The sequence below is a fragment of the Notechis scutatus genome, chromosome 1 (genome assembly GCF_049901735.1).
Source record: "Notechis scutatus isolate UNSWTSFEM ecotype Mainland chromosome 1, rNotScu1.2, whole genome shotgun sequence".
Taxonomy (NCBI): domain Eukaryota; kingdom Metazoa; phylum Chordata; class Lepidosauria; order Squamata; family Elapidae; genus Notechis; species Notechis scutatus.
The window spans coordinates 327,833,133-327,849,979 of record NC_142009.1 but is presented as its reverse complement, the minus strand read 5'-3'; the positions used below and the strand labels follow the sequence as shown (position 1 = coordinate 327,849,979).

The window sequence follows — 16,847 nt, the reverse complement described above, 5'->3', positions numbered from 1 at the left end:
TGCAAGATCCAGTCTTCTTGCAATGCAATAGAGGCAATTCAGAAAAGTAGCTATAGGATTAAGCTGTTCATTATTTCAGGATAATTTATCAAGGCAGCAGGGGTGAAAATTTACTGCCAAAATTTGAAATTGCCCCAATCAGGCAAGAGGAGATGGCAGGAAAGGGAAGAGATGGCGGATCTTGACAGCAGAAAGGCATAGAGATGAGCGGCTCTGAATCCATTATAACTTCCTTCCAAAATTTTCTCATTGCCTGATTCTTCTAGTTAAGTAACTCCAATGATCAGAGCTCAAAGACAAGTATACACTTTTTTACTTCCACGAAGTATTTTTAGATGGTAGATTAATGTTTAATATATTTTAAAATAGTAATGTAACATCTAACAACTAGTCCGTGCAGGAAGGAACTCAACCACAATTGTGTATCCAACTTTCCTGTCTGTAGCATCATCCTCCAAGCTGGTATGTATGTATCATGGTTCCTGATATATTCTAACCATAGCTATGGACTGGCAAGTTAGCAGTAATTAGATTTTAGTATAAATGAAAGATAAAAATCCAAGAATAACTCTACATAACAATTTGTGCCCATTTCTTTCTAAAATGAAAAGGTTTTGAAACAGTAAAACCAGCAGTAAAGTAAAATATAAACTTTTATTTAGAATTAAAGCGAATACTTCAGTATCACAAACACACAATATTAAACTTCCAAGAAATATACTGCTAATTTGGAGTGAGCATTTATTTTTGCACAATTACAACATGCGGACAAGTCCAGGGGAAAAAAAGAGAAAAGGTGACAAAAGTTGGAAATTTTCAACATCTTTCCCACCACCAGAGCAGCTGTCACAATAATTCGTACAAAGAGCAAGTCATTTTATATGTGTGCATGTATGCTGATGTATAAGATGTTGACAAAATTCCTACAGATTCATCTTTGACAAGGAACAAGCTCTAAAAGGCAAACACTGCAATCTAGTCTTCTTCAGAAGAATCTCGTTCAAAGGTGTACACCATAAAGCAAGCGTCAGGTCTCTTGGGGACAAGGGGATGACCTGGTCTCACAATCTCAAAGCCCAGGAAGCTGAAGGTACGGAGCAGTGAAGCTACAAGAAAAACCAAGAGATTTAGTACCAATTCCTTGAGATACAGGACATAGGGCTAACATGCAAGCAAACCCACCGCCCACTGCACAACCCCCTTAGAAGCGCAGTCTCTGCTCACCCTGGCACCATCCATCCCAGCTTCCTTACCTCTGTCATCTCTGTTCTTGTGGAAACAAATGAACACATGCTCTACTTGAAGCTGCTCTTCCGCAAACTCAAGAAGAACTGCAAAACTAAAGACAGGAAGAGAGTGAGGCACTTTCCCACCCCCTCAGAGGTATTTCAAAACTATTTTTATCTAGCCGAAGATCCGTGATAGGGGAAAGGTTAAAAGGTAACATTGTGAATTAGGAAATCTACTATCCACCTACCATATATACTCACAGATAAGCCAAGAATTTTAAGCTCCAAAATGCAGCCAAAAAAATTTGACTCATTGGTGAACCAGAGCTCAGACCATGGCCTTAATGTTGGCTAGTTGTATAAATGATAATATAATGGTTATTTGTTATAGTTTTAACAGTAGTTAAAATGTGAGGGTAAGTGTGTGTGTGTGTGTGTGTGTGTGTGTTTTGATGCATTTTTCATTGTATTTTGCTCTAATTTTTGAGGGCTGTCTTATCTGCTGTTACGTAAGCTTATGTGCTTTTTGCTCTATAATCTTGTGGCCATTTTAAGCTTCATGCTCTTTTAGTTTTACACATGATTACAAATCAAAAAGCACCTGCTCAAACACCAACAGAAAAACACATTTTCAATCTAGTTGGCGAAAAATAGTTTTGAGAATTTAAATGCATCATTCTCTCATGCTCCTGAACACCACAGGGCACTGATAATTTTTTTCTCTAATTACTCAATACTGTTTCAGCTAAATAGAACAAACAGTATCACCCGACAGCACTAATTAACTTTCAAATCTATCAAGATCTAGAGTCTGACCTCCTTCACAAATGTCATCTAGTCATGAAATGTAATCATGGAAAAGTATGAACTGAATACAAGAAAACAGACAGGGTGTGACATGGGCAAGAACATAGCTGCAAGCATAATACTGAGAACATAGCATTTTGCAGCTGTGGACCAACAACTATCTTGAGATTACGAAATTTGCTGTTGACCTGACAGTAAGAACTATTTCATAATTTTGAAATTTCAAAATCAGCTATTTTGCTCTACCTGTCTTTGCTCCCCTCCGGCAAAGAACCATTGGGAAGTTCGATATACAAATTGCTGTTATTCAGCACAGTTCTCCAACTGATGTGTTTGGCATCCGTCAGCCTGGATTGGATATTCAGGATTCTTGTCCTGTTACTTGATGTTATTTCCTCTGTTACATTCAGCCGATTATCCTAGAAAAGCAAGGCAGAATTTAGATTATTTGTAGATCCTCTGAACCATAAGCATAATTATCAAACAATATGCAAATTTTCCAACAGCACAAGATTTATTCCTGTGCTGGCTTACTTGCCAGGCCCAATATTCAGATAGGTACAAATCAGTGTAATTTCTCTTAATAGCTAATCTTCCAATTCCTTTACACTTCTCAAGCCCTCCACAATTTAAACTGTATCAATCTCAATTTATAAAAATGATGTGTACTTACAGAATAAAATAAGTTAGCTGAAAGATTGTGATCCCTTCGACTATTCCCTCGCCCACCTGGGATCTTCAGGGGTGGGTGAGGGACATCAGGAGCACCACCGAGGCCCTGGACCCAGGTTACTACAGCAACTTAAGGACACCCTGGAACTGAAAGAAAGACAGAAACATTACTGAGGTCAATATTCAAGGGCAGACTAAAAATTTTAAAATAATCAAATATGGTAAAAAAAATAACCCATTACACCCAGCCAGCAGGAAGTTATAAACCAGCACACTTAGAAAGCCTAAGATTGAAGATGTCGGGATGATCCCATCAGCAAACGGGGAGATGAAATTATCTCACTATCATTCCTCCTTTGTGTTTCTAGTAGTTACATGGACCGTCTAACTTCCGGGAAATGCACAGCTGCCCCCAGAATCACACCTGGATATATAACAAGTGGGGCAGACTTCAGTGCAAAGTCTCTTCTTAGTTTTGGTAGATCAGCCAATGTAAGTGGAATCTATCTAACCTAAATGCACATTTAGAGGGAGTTTAAGCTTCCATTTTGCAACAAGTGGGCATGAATCCAAAGATAGCTCCTCTTATGGCTGCCCCATTATGGAATGTATCAGTGCTTCTAGATGCTTCACAAGGGGTAAAGACAGTATTATTTAATGAAGCTTTTTGGAAAACAGTTGGTGGTGTCCTGATTTCTCAGTGACCAGGTAGCTGTATTTTGGTTTTTAATGTTATATGTAGTTTTTATTGCTGGATTGGTTTTCTATTTTATTATTTTAAATAACCAAAAATGATCTGAGCTGACCAATATATAAGTTGTTAGTAAATACATTTTGCATTAAAATCAGATCACCATCCAACTATGCCAAACCTTCCTGCAAACATACAATTCCAGACTTACAGTCCCATCTGAATGGTTCCACTAGCTGTAACCGCCTCTCCAGTTGTTTCAGTCTAGTAGTTTTTGCCTGCTGCCCTTAGGTTGTAGGTTAAAGCACTGCCATTTGGAAGCAAAACATTCTTCAGAATGTATAGAAAAGCTCCGAAATTAGAAAAATCGGATGCTTCCTTTAGGACCCTAATTGCTACCATAGTACACAAATCTTCCATTCTTTGTTAGATAGGTTGGCAATCTATGAGGTGCCCCTTTCATTTTCAATTAAATGGATATATAAAGGTATTTTTAAAATGTGTGGGTCTGCTGCAACTATATTCTGTAAGAATTTTGTACAGTAGCTCAATTATGCAACTTTAAAATTTCGTCAAGTTGAAAACAAATTCCGTACAGTACATTTGTTTGCAGAGGTGCTTCTGTGTCACCAGCACCCAACTTAACTGAAAGCAATTATTTTGCCTTTAACAGCAACTGCTGTTCCTGCTAGCCCCTCCCTCTGCACCATCCTTCATTCTGCAAGCTCACTGGGGTTGCGTCACCACAGCAGATGCAGCAGATCAAGGTCCCCCTCAGGGAAATTCTCATAACCATCCTGCCAGCAGCCATTTGCAAAACAGAAGGGGGAAAAAAATCCACCATTTTGAACACCCTTTAAAAATCCTGAAATCTTTTAGCACTAAGGCATCAAATCTTTTAGCACTAAGGCATCCTAAAATTTAACAGACTGATTTTTCTGCCATATATGGCAGGCTTTTTTTCAAAAAGGAAAAAAGAAAATGCAAAACAAATGATATTGTTGGTTCTTCAAACGGGTTCGTCTTCCATTCAAGAACCCCTTTCTGGCACCTTGCACACAACTGAGCTTTGTGCTATGTCCAAGATTTTTTGATTAATGTAGTGTGCCAACGGGAAGCAAATTTCATTCTGCACTGGTTGAGTAAATGCTAAAACACAGTTTTAGGGTTCACTCATAATGATTTAAGATTTCCTAATTTGTATATATGACAACTGCTTTTAAATTTTAAATTGTGGTTTTATTTTGAAGGGTAATGCATATACTTTAACAATTAATAAATGAATCCCAGAAGAATATCTTCAGAAAAATTATGCATTAAGCTTAACATTGCTACTCTTGTAATATGAAACATCATTTTACTCCATCATATGGGTAGCTTCAATTACCTGATGGCTAGAGGAGTCCTTAAAAAAACACTGAACTAGCTGGACCTTGCTCTATTCAATGTCAATTAAATTAGGGCTTAATTTCTCAAAAACCCTGAATTCACTCTTTTGTTTCCAAAATGTTAACCTACATGGATGAACCAAAAAATTCTGGTAAGGGAGCTGTGTTATGCAAGATAGATTCAGCCCAACCCTACTTTCTAATCATCTTCCATATTTAAAAGCAGTATGGTGTCCTGAGGACATTTCAATAGTTCTGAGTCGAAGTTTTTCATGGGATACATTATGCTTTCATTAGGTATTGATATTGACATTACTCTCCATAAAAACTAAGCTGAACAGAGTAACTAAGATATAAAGTATTCCAATCCCATTCTCCATTATGTGGGAAATGTTTATGGGTAACACAGCCTATTTTGCATACTTTTAAAAATGGTTCTTTCTTGCTTTGTTTAAATCTAACCAAGTGGAATGTAGAGAAATGGCAGGCAGTTTTTCCTGAAGCACATAAGCCGCATATTTTAAAAAACAAAAAAGAAACTTGCTAAACATATCCCTAAGATTTCATATATTGAAATCTCAAGATAGGGCCATTCCTTTCAGTCTGCCTGTCTAAGGTTCTGTTGGCATCATTATTTTTAGGTGCAGTAGCATTAATCAACACTGCCAATGCCTGGGTCTGGAGAATAAAGGCCCAGCTAGGGCAGACACTACACTAAATGACATTTGATCAGATTTAAAAAGGGGAGTCAGACCTGGCTATTGGGGATGCTAATTCAATTATTTACTTTTATCCGGCACATAATTCAACTATCTGCTAAAGACAATTCACATTAAAGAGTGGTCCCAAGTTAGGTCAGGAAGAGATATCTTACCCAGAATCCCAAAGGAAGAAAACAACTTTCATTCCTAAGGTTTCCCTTATTCCATCATATACAACTGAGAATGATAATGGTAGAACAGAGAAAGAAAATTCTTAGATGAACTACAGTATCAAGTTGAAATGGGCTCTATTTTAATGCAACAATTTTTCAACCATAGGAAGTTCTGGATGTTGGCCTATATATCCTATTATTCACAATTATTGATCATGATGGCTGAGAATCATATATAATTCATTATCTGGGGGTCAAGATGGGGAACTGTGAATGATATTTTATCAAGAAACCAGCCTCTTTTTATATACCTTATGCAAAACTTCCTTGGCTCATCAAAGGAATTTCCTTATTACAATGAATATCTTCTCATATCAGGAAAATAAAGTGTATGTGCAAGCAAGAATCTAAGTTTATCTCAACCAACAATTATAGTCTCAGAACTGGTTTGGTTCAGCTGAGGAAACACTGCAAGTGACCTTTGTCTTGGTTAGGCGATCCCCATTTCCAAATCACGTGTTTTCCCTTAAGCAGCTTTTTTCCTGACCGCATAGCACTAATGAAATACTGTGATCTTGCTCGTACCAAGCCATAATATGCAGTTTGGTTTGACACACTAGTATACTGAATGAAGCCCTCTAGTTGTGGCTAAAGATTGCCTAGCATATATGAATCCAAATTCAGAAAACATAAAAAAATATCAGCTACAGCTGGGGGAATGAGTTCATAGTAACTTTAAGGCTGATCAATTACTGAAGAAAATTCTGTGCCATAAAGCCATTCACAAACATTTTTTTTCCATAGGGGAATGATGTAAACTAAGTGAAGTCATGTAGTATATACAGGGATGGCTGGGAATTACTTTGACTCTTTCTGAAGAGTGTAAGATTTTTAAAAATTCTATAGCATATTACAGCAAAGTTTTGCTGTTCCCTTCTTCAAAATAGTGGGGAACCAGAACATTTTTCCCTGTAACCATTATTATGACTTTCAGGGGCCACTGATAGTTTCTGTTTCTAACTGCAAAGCTAATCCCACCCATTTTGCAAGCAAAGTCACATCTGCTGAAGATAAAATCAAATTTAAACAAACTGCTTGCCTATAACATTTCAGGATACTTCTAGCTATAAATTCAAATAGCTTCTCTTATGCAGATACTCTTCTCTCTAGATGAGTTTATCTACAATTCTTATTACCAAGGAAGCATGGTCAGATTTGGAAAAGCATACAATACAGTAACACATATACACTTCTCCCTCCCTCATAACAACATAAACTTCCTTTGTGGAAATATGAATGTAAGAAAAGCCTGCAATCAAGTGTCTTCTGTCTTACAATAGATCAGCTACATCCCGCTATTACTTCTCAGCAGTTCTACCACAGTGCCTACAATTCATCTAATGGGGGGAGGGCATTATCACATTAGAGGGGAGCAGTTTGAATGTATGCACAGAAGGTCCCTCTTTGGGGGAGGGAAAGGTACAGCTTTTCATACAGAAATAAAACAAGTCCCTTTCTAATAAAATCAAAAATAAAATTTTTGAAAGATCTGAAGTAGGAAACACCCACATGAAAATGAGCTGTATGTCTATATGTATACCTAGAAGTACCTTCATGTCATCTTGTTGCTGCATATAAGTATTAAACCATACTAGCTGGGAGAAAGGAAAGATTCCTCTCCTCTCCCCCCCCCCATGAAGATAGGACTTATTACAATAGGGAAGGTGGCTGATCACACATACAGCAACACATTTTTCTTTCCCAGGGGGGCATCTATTCAGGCTTGAAAAGATACACATCTCCTACTACTTGATTGTTGGACCTTATATTACCATATATGTTAATGCTCAGGACCCAACAGACTGTGGAACTGAGAAAAGGGCAACAACTTGTTTATGATACAAAGACTTTCACATGACATCGCCTCAAACAGGACCTGTTTTCCTAAGATGGATATTATACGAATAGGTTACAGAGGATCTTTCCCAGGAACTGTGAAAGAAGGGACAAGCTTTGCCTTTATTGTTTAAGGGAGTAAACATACATCAACTGATTTTTATCTATAAAGGCCTGCTGTCTTTCCAATTCTCTCTCCTGAAATGTGTAACTAAAATTTCTCTACTTTATGCAACTGGAGGAAAAGGAAGACAGACGCCCACTCACCCCCCACCCCAAAAAAGCTTTATGGCTTCAATACAATTTTGCTTCATCCTCCCTGAATTGATGGAATTACACATACTTTTTAATGGAGTAAAATGAATAATTCTTTCCCTACATTAAGAGACTAATCCGGATTTTTCATTTTTCCCTCTCCTCTAAACCCAAGTAGTAATTAGGCAGTTTGATCTACCAACTATACCCGGTATGGCAGCAACCAGCTACAAATGGAGAGGCTGAGTTTTAGTCCCACCTTAAGTACAACACCAGAGCTCTTGGGTCACTCTCTCACAGCCTTAGGAAGGAAGCAAGAAGCTAAACCACTTCTGGAAGGGGAAAAAAAAAAAACCTTGCCAAGGAAACTGCAGGGACTTAGTCCAGCTAGTTACCAGCAGGGGACATCCAGTATTAAGGCCTCCACCACGTTAGGCCCTATCTAGGGGCCAAGAGGGAAAGTGAAAGACCTTCCGTTGATTTATTTAAAAAAAAAAAAACACGATTCCTTCTTTACTACCGTTTTGTTCTGTTCGGAAAGTAGCTAAGACAAGCGTACAGCTAATCAGGAAGTATGAAGCTCCTATATAGAGAACCTTTAAGCAGCCCATTCTCAGTTCTCTTTTTTTTTCCCCTTTCCTTCCTTTTTTTTTTTTATGCCAGAGTTTCGGCTGCAAAAAGAGGGAAGTGGGTTTCGGGCCCGTCCTGTTCCCACGAGCCGTTTTCGGAAGCGCTTCAAAACGAGGGGGGGGGGTCGGGGCCAGCAAGGTTTACGGAACATAAGGCAACCAGGCACCAATCCCAAGAGCCGCCCCTGGAAAGGCTAAGGGGAAACCTAAGAGGAGGAGGATAGCAGCGCATCCTTCCTCCACGCAAGGCACGATCTGGGAAGAGCGGGTGAAGCGAGCACAATCTAGCCCGAAGTGAGAGCCGACCGACCTCGGTTTCCGAAGGCTCGCTCTTCCCCCTCCCCCCCGGTTGCCAGGAGAAAGGGGGCGTGGTTCCGCCGGCTCTGCCCCCCTCCCCTCGTGCCTGGGCGGGGCTCGCAGGGCGAGGCCGCGGGACTAGGCCGCGGAGCGTGAGGCAAAGCGAGGCGTTATTTTTGGCCTGATTTTTATTTGATATTATTTTTTTTTCTCCTCTCCTCACCTCCTCAAAGCGGCGTTGGTGGGCAGGGTGGGCATGGTGACGATACTGGTCTTTTTATTTCCTTCCTTCTCGCGGGCAAAGCAATGACTGTTGAGGATCCGCTGCAGGGAGGATTTCACCATCCGGGCCGCCCCCTGGTCGCCGAACCCCCGGTCGGGTCTTGGCCCTTTTCTCCTCCTCCTTCCAGCCCCTTCCTTCTCGGCTACCTCTTGGCAAGGATTTCTTTCCTTCTCCTCTCTTCGGCAGCACAAAATGGCGGGCGACGGAGGACGGCCAACTGCCTTTATATGGCAGTGGGCGGAGATAGCCCCGCCCATCCGTGGCGTAGAATTGCGTAAAGCGCGCCCACTTGCATTTAACGAAAGCCCGGCCTACTTCCGGTTGCTTAGAGCAGCACCCCCTCCCACTTCGAAACTGCTCCCTCGCCGATGCTTCGTGAAAGAACAAGGTCACGCCCCCTTCCCTCCCTCCCTCCCTCTTCTTTTTCTTCTCCACCGTTCGGTCGTGCGGATCTCTCTCTGAGGTAAACAGTATTTTCTCTTCCGACCTCCTCGCTTTTGAGGCGGTGCCAATGGGGGAAGAAAGCGTTTCTGATTGGCTGATGGGCTGAGATGAAGAAAAGGGTGGAGAGCAATGGTTAAGATGGCGCGTGCGCACACCCTAATACAGTATTCGTTAGGGCACAATAGGCGGATCCAAGTGGAAAGTTTCATTGGCTTAAAGAACGTAGAGTTCGGCACTCAATTGGTTGTGAAAGGTGCCTTTCTGGAAGGTGACGACGACAAGCGGGGACAGAAGCTAGGTGAGGAACTTGCGCACTGTCAAGGCTTTAATGGCGGAAGCGTGAAAGTAGGGTAACCCCAGGGGGTTGTTTATTCTCGTATCAACCCACTCAAAAATGACAAAAAATTTTTTTTTACCAAATTTATATAATAGTTCATCTCACAAAAAGTGACCCTGGACGGCGTACAGCAAAAAAGTATAAAGCAATAAACATGTTTTTATTTTTATTTTTGCCAATTGCTTACAAGATAATAGGTATAAGTAAAAACATAGTTATGAATACATGGATACAAATAAGAAAAATAAAAAAATATAAAAGAAAATAGGACAGGGACGGTAGGCACGTTGGTGCTTACAGTTAACATTATTTTTTTAAAAATGCACGCACGGAAATCGATGAACGGAGGCATTTCAACATCTCACCGGTCTCTGAGACTCCCAGGCCTGATGACAAAGCCAAGTCTTGAGGGAGTTCTGGAAAATAAGAGATGGAGCTGACCTCATTTGGGGGGGGTGGGGTTGTTCCAAAAAGGAGACGCCACGGCAGAAAAGGCAGCGAAAAAATATTTTGCAGTACAGAACGCAATAAAAAAATCTTCAATTTGCCCCCTCCGACCTATTCAATAGTCCGCTATATATACGGTCTTGAATTCCTGAAGGAATAATTTAGGTATAAATTATCTAGCCTTCCAATCTTCAGTGGCCCAGAGACACAGTTCTCACTATAAGTCCTTACATTATAGCATGGTAGCCTAAACTGATTATCATAATGATGTTTAAATTATTTTTAGTTATTTTAAACAGTTTTTCTTTGAAAATCCTCATGAAGCAGGTTCTCCTTTAATTCATAGTTATAATGTGGAAAAAATAAAGTAGATCAGGAAAAAACCCCATCCATTTCAAGTTTCTTCCTGTTCTATTCAGTATTAATGCTGTATTAATAATTTAGAAACAAGGAAAGACGAATTTTTTTATAAATGAAAATGTTGCAAAGGTCCCATACCTGTAGAGATCTGTTTTGTCAAATAAAATGAATTTCCAAAAGCTAAAACCCAATGGCAGTAACTGAATAAGACATGTCAAACGCATTAATCTGGGGTGGAGAGTAAACCATACTACTAATATATATGAAAAAGATCTAGAAGTCTTGGTCAATAACAAGCTGAATGTGAGCAAACAATGTCATGCAACTGTAAAAAGCACAAATGCAATCATCAGTGAAAACAGAATATCCAAACCACCAATCATGAATTTATCAAATGTAAAGAACTCTTACTATGAAATAGCCTCAGGCAATTTGCTAATTGTTTTATTCTTTGATCCCTAAAAGGAAAATGTGGACTTAGCGGCAGAAACATCCTACAAGTCATTGATTCCCCCTAGTTAAAATTGTTTCAGAGAGCAGGATGGGAGGGGGGGTGGCATCTTTCTGAGATCCTAAAGACATTCTCTGTTTCTAGTCCATAGGGACACTATAATGTCAGAAAGCATAGTAGTTTATACATTTTCAACTATTCAATAGGTCTTACAATTTACATTTTATTCATTGTAGGTGGTATTGTATGTATCTTATCTGTACCTTGTCAAAAAATCCTTAGGAATTCAGTAGGCCTATAAATAAAAATGTATATAGTAAAAAATATACTCTATTTAGTCCTTTTTGTATAGGTGATACAGTAATGCTTGATTGGATCCAGTTTACACAAAAATATGGATCCATAGAACTTCTGATCTCATTTTACATTGAAAAAAAGCATCATTTAGATGAAAAGTACCGGTAAATAGTTGGATTTTTTTCCATGTTTCATTTTGGATCAACATATTTTTTCCTTTTTTGAAGTCTATTAATAAAATTGCTGAAATATCAGTTTATGTATTATGTGACACTGAATATAAAAGGATGCTCTCACAAGGACATTTTGTGTAATGTACTTTTTTCTTTTCTGGATGCTTCCACCATATTGATCTCTTTTATTCATTCAATCATTCACCAGCTCTGATGTGCCTAAAGCTTAGTTGTTTCCACTCTATAGAATTGGTTGCAGTAATGTGGCATGTATGAACATTAAGATAAGCATTCCTTTTGCCTGGAAAAATAAATATTAAGCTCATTTCATTTCTGTTTTTGTTATATTAACATAATATAATGCTCTCATATAATTTCAGTTTTGTTATATTAATCTACATTAGGGACAAAGAATTGCATCATACTAGTCTATTATTACAATTCCAGTTTCAACAGGAAAGGCTGTCAAAACAAACAAATCCCAACTGTGTTAAGTATTTATATCTGAGTTACTTTAAATGCAGTTCCATCTTCTTAAAGAACAGCAAACATTGAGGGAATGTGTGCACAATATCATTAATTGTTAAATTAACCAAGGCAAATTATTTCCTCCTCACTTATCCAAGTAATGGATCATTTATTTAGTTTAGTATTTCTATCTCAAAATGATATATTCTTAATCATATCTTACTACAGCCAAGGCAAGGAGTATTAAACCAGTGCAAATAGTCAAAATAGTAATAAAGGTAGAGATCCCCAGAGTGGAAATTGAAAAAAAGATGTTGGAACGAGGCGGTGGAAAACCACTTCCATACAGGTAGTCCTTGATTTATGACCACAATGGTTGACTTGGAACCAGAATTTCCATTGCTAAGCAAGGTGGTTGTTAAGTCACGCTTGATTTTATGACCTTTTTTGCCATGTTTGTTAGGTGAATCACATCATTAAGTAATTCCAGCTTTCCCCATTGACTTTGCTTGTTGGAAGCCAGCTAGGAAATTTGCAAAAGGCAATCATATAACCCTGGGATGGTGCAACCATTATTAATACATGCCAGTTGCCAAGCACCCAAATGTTGACTTCTTGACCATGGGGATGCTATGATAGCCACAAGTGCAAAACCTATCTTCTCTTTTTCCAGTGTCATTGTAAGTTTGAATGATGACTAAACGAATGGTTGTAAGTCAGGGACTTCCTATACTTGTGTTAACACAATTAAATTGACATATAGTTGTTGAGCCCGAGTCAAAGGAATGTTTATCTTTACATACAAAGGACTACATAAAAAGAATCTTGATTGCTGGATAAGCAATCCAGCATGTATGTTATGTAATATAATGTTAAGTTCCTTCTCAAGGTTTGAAGACATAAATCTTATATGCCATCAAGTTATTTTCGGTTGGATTCATATATTATCCTAAGCCATTATTTAACCATGGCTTTAAAAAAAATAAACTACAGTTGGCTGGGCTCACATATGACACACCATAAATTGCTTGTGCAAAACCTGTGGCCTATGGTTAATGACAAAAAGCAAAGTTTACAAACCCTCATGGGTAGGTTCACACATTACAGCTAATATAAATAAATATAATATACAAAGCTAAAATTAAACAAATCATATTATGATATAGTTAGATGTGCAGTCCAAATAATATCTGCTAAAAAGCTCTTCTTTGTATTAAAGTAAGTGTGTGCTTTGTTGGGTGGGGAACATTGCAGGAGGATCTATTTAGCTAAGTCGAAACATGTTTGTGATATATTTTTGTTTCTTCAAACTAAACATTTGTGCATTGAATTATATGGGAGCTAGCACTTTTGACTGCAATTGTTGGGTCAGGAGAGAACATTCTATGCTGCTACACTGGTTTCAGTTATCAGTCACTTTATTTTATCTCTAGTTCCTATCTTGCCTTGTTAAAAATAAATTGCTTTGGCTGCAAATTAACTCTGCTATGCCCTGCTGTGCTTGCACTGATGTCCACTGATTGCTGGAGCGTATTAAATCATTTGACTTAAGTTATATAATACAATCTAGATGGGCAGTTTGGCCAGCTCAGATTTTATCCTTGCATTTCCCCTCTACAGTAGTTGTTTCTATTTTATGCTGTTATATATTGCATCAGACTGGTTTTTACCAGCTTCTTTTTTTAAAAAAAAGACATGGGGCAAAAATCCAAACTACAATTTGCTTGCTTTGTTTATTTCAACATTTACATCTGTAAGTAATGCTGTGAGACTCTTGCCTCATTGTTTAGAATTCCATAAAGAGGCCAAACAAGTTTGCAGATCAGATAATTGCCTCTGGATTGGCAGAACTTGCTGATTTTTAAAAGATTAGTTTGTGTTCAATGTGTTGTGAGAACCCAGTCAGTCTGATTAGCTTGGTGTAATTTATGGTTTAAGCACTGGGTTTACTGTACTTATGAAGCCATGAAAAAGAGAAGATTGGTTTTACTTTACTAATCTGAGGAGCAAATCTCTGCCAATATACACTAAATCAAGAACCAAGAATGTGAAACAGTAAATATGTGGAGCAATATCTCAACTACTAACACAACTGTGCCTCTCTCAGCATTCCATAGTGTGTTATTATACATGACTTTCCAACTTCTCATAAACTGTAAAGTCCATGGAGAGATTCTAGGTAGGGAACACCCAATATCCTAAAAAGATAAATCCTTATTTATTATATTCATTTAGCGCATGGAATATTATAGATGGACTAACAATATATATTAACATTTCACCTTGATTAGTAGCACAATAAAATATAAATGTTGAAAAGATCTATGTTCATATACCAGTGTCTAGGCCATCTAACCATTGAAGCGCAGCATCATTTATATGAAAAATAATAATCAGACACTGTACTGGTATATTCCCTCACCTTACAAATACTCACAATGTGACCTACAGTTGGACGTGGGACACCACAGTCAAAAGTGCCCCATTTATACAGAGAGTCCCAGTAGAAGCCGAGTGAGGCGCAAATCCTATTCAGGATTGTCCATTGCTGATCTGGTAACTCAAAGCCTGCCACTCTTTTTCTGTACGGTCATTTATATCTCTTCCTATGACCGGCAGTTCAGTGACCCATTTGGTTTTCCATAGGGATCCAAGAGCCATTTTGTTTCCAACCTTTTATTGGACAGTAACTTAGACATGGCCATCCTCCAAGAAACGCACATAGAAAACGAAAATAATCCCTATAAAATATACAGAGCAAAGGCAATTATGGTTCTGCTGGTGGGTAGTGTAGCATCTCCCAATATCATAGATTCTTGAAATTAAATATTAAATGAAATGTGATACTATTTAATAGTCCTTTAACAGACCTTATTATGCATTTAGGAGTGCAAAGATATTTTAACATGAAGTATACAAAGTGTTAACACATAGCAGAGCACACATATCTCTCCCCCTCAAACCACTGTGTTGTGGTTTGAGACTTAAAGTAGGCCAAGGAAATGCTTTTGCCATCCATTAGTAATGTGATATGGGCAACTATTAAAGCTGTGTTGTTCATTTGAAGTTTTAGAATGGGTCACAGGGGGCTGAGTTAATATTGCTTATGATCCACAATTTTCTAGGTTATACTACCAAGTGTTGTGGTCCACCAGCGGTCTGCAGAGCTGGCAGCAGAGTCGGACAGTGGGGAGGAACATGGGCCAGTTCTGGAGTCTGGGGAGGGCTCAGACAAGGGATCTGCGTCCAACCCAGAGATAGGGCCAGGGCAATTTGAGAATTATGTGTGGACTCCGGAGTCTCCGGAATCTGACATCAGTGAGGCAGAGGAACAGGGGGAGCCTGTTCCCAGTGCGTGTTTTTGCAGAGCTGCCAGAAGGCAAGAACAGTTAAGACAAAAGAGCGACTCGGGAGTAAGGCTTGGAGATGATTGGCCCCTCCCATAAGACATAAAGGAGGAACAAAGGGACATGAGCCTATGCAGGAAGCAACTTTGTTCGTTCTAGTCAGTTTAAACTCTGAAGGCCTGTGTTGACTTTGTGCTTCGTTTGGCCTTGTACAGCTAATTGGCAATTTGGTCATTGGCAGCATTTCAAGGGAGATAAAGGTGGGTGCTTATCAGCCTTATCAGCCTTATTACTATTCATAAACTGTTTGGGACTCATTACGGGCTGTGAATGCATATAATTCACAACCGTTGAAATAAAAAAAAAAGGTTTTTGGGAACAGCGTGTGATTGTTACTGTCTCAGGAAGCCTTGGTCAGAACACCAATGTCAAAACAATATAGAGAGTCCAGCTTCCCTTAAATTCTCAGCGCAGAGACATACAGATGTTATATTATGTCAAGCTTCCATGGGCAAGAATTTACATGATTTCCACACATACCCTCTTGGAGGTTGGGGGAATTTTCCCTATTTTTTACAGGGTATATTGTATCCGCTATTTTCAGTTATCTCCTGCCAACCAAGCAGCTGGAAAGCATACAAATATGAGTAGATAAATAGCAGCGGTGGTATTCTACCGGTTCGGCCTGGTACGCCTGAACCGGTAGCTCCGAGGATCATCTGGGAGTGAACCAGTTTGCTCTGATGATCAGCTGCTGGGCACGCCTGCCCACCCTGGTTCTATATTGACCTTTATTTCCTGCTTTTGAAGCTCAGCCGCTTCACGCGGCACAGCAAATTGCCATGCACCAGCTGTTGAACACACAGAAAGAGTGCAGGATTGCAGGAGAAGGTCAGTAGGAAACCCTCTGCGTGCGTGCAAAGTGCGCCCACCAAGCCATGCCCACTGAACTGGTGGTAAAACAATTTGAACCCCCCCCCCACCATTGATAAATAGGTGCCACTTTGGTGGGAAGATAATAGCCACATGACCACAGAAACATCTTTGGACAATATTGACTCTCTCAGCTAAGAAAGGGATTTAAATACCAGCCGCAAGAGTCAGGCATGATTGGGGCAGGGGAAACTTACCTTTTTAAAAATTTTCAGTTATGCTGGCCACCAGAAGGCACTGTGTCCTAAGTTCCATCCTCATTGGAAGACACAGCGCCTCCTGGTGGTCAGTTTAGCTGCGAGACTCCTCAGGTGTGGGATTCTCCAGACCCCAAAGGGATTCTCTCAACCCCAAAGAACAGGAGTGTCAAACTCAATTTCATTCAGGGCTGTGATTCACTTTGGAGGGGGGGGGGATGGGAGTGGCCGACTGGGTGGGTGTGACCAATCGGGTGGGTGTGGCCAACTGGGTGGGCGTGACCAGCTTGACGCCACTCCCCAAACTGCTGGCATGTTTCCATTTTGCTATGGGTAGACCGGGCCAAAGCGACGTAGGCCAGCCCCTTACAT

At 39.5% G+C, this 16,847-nt stretch overlaps 1 protein-coding gene across 1 annotated transcript; it reads right to left on the bottom strand.

Moving 5' to 3' along the window:
* Positions 1–635: 635 nt before the first annotated feature.
* OAZ1 (ornithine decarboxylase antizyme 1) lies at positions 636–9,218 on the bottom strand. Its single transcript, XM_026681131.2, is given in 6 exon segments — positions 636–1,106; positions 1,254–1,339; positions 2,283–2,455; positions 2,710–2,796; positions 2,798–2,855; positions 8,962–9,218. Coding segments are annotated over 6 exon segments (657 nt in total). The 5' UTR covers positions 9,084–9,218; the 3' UTR covers positions 636–975.
* Positions 9,219–16,847: the final 7,629 nt, after the last annotated feature.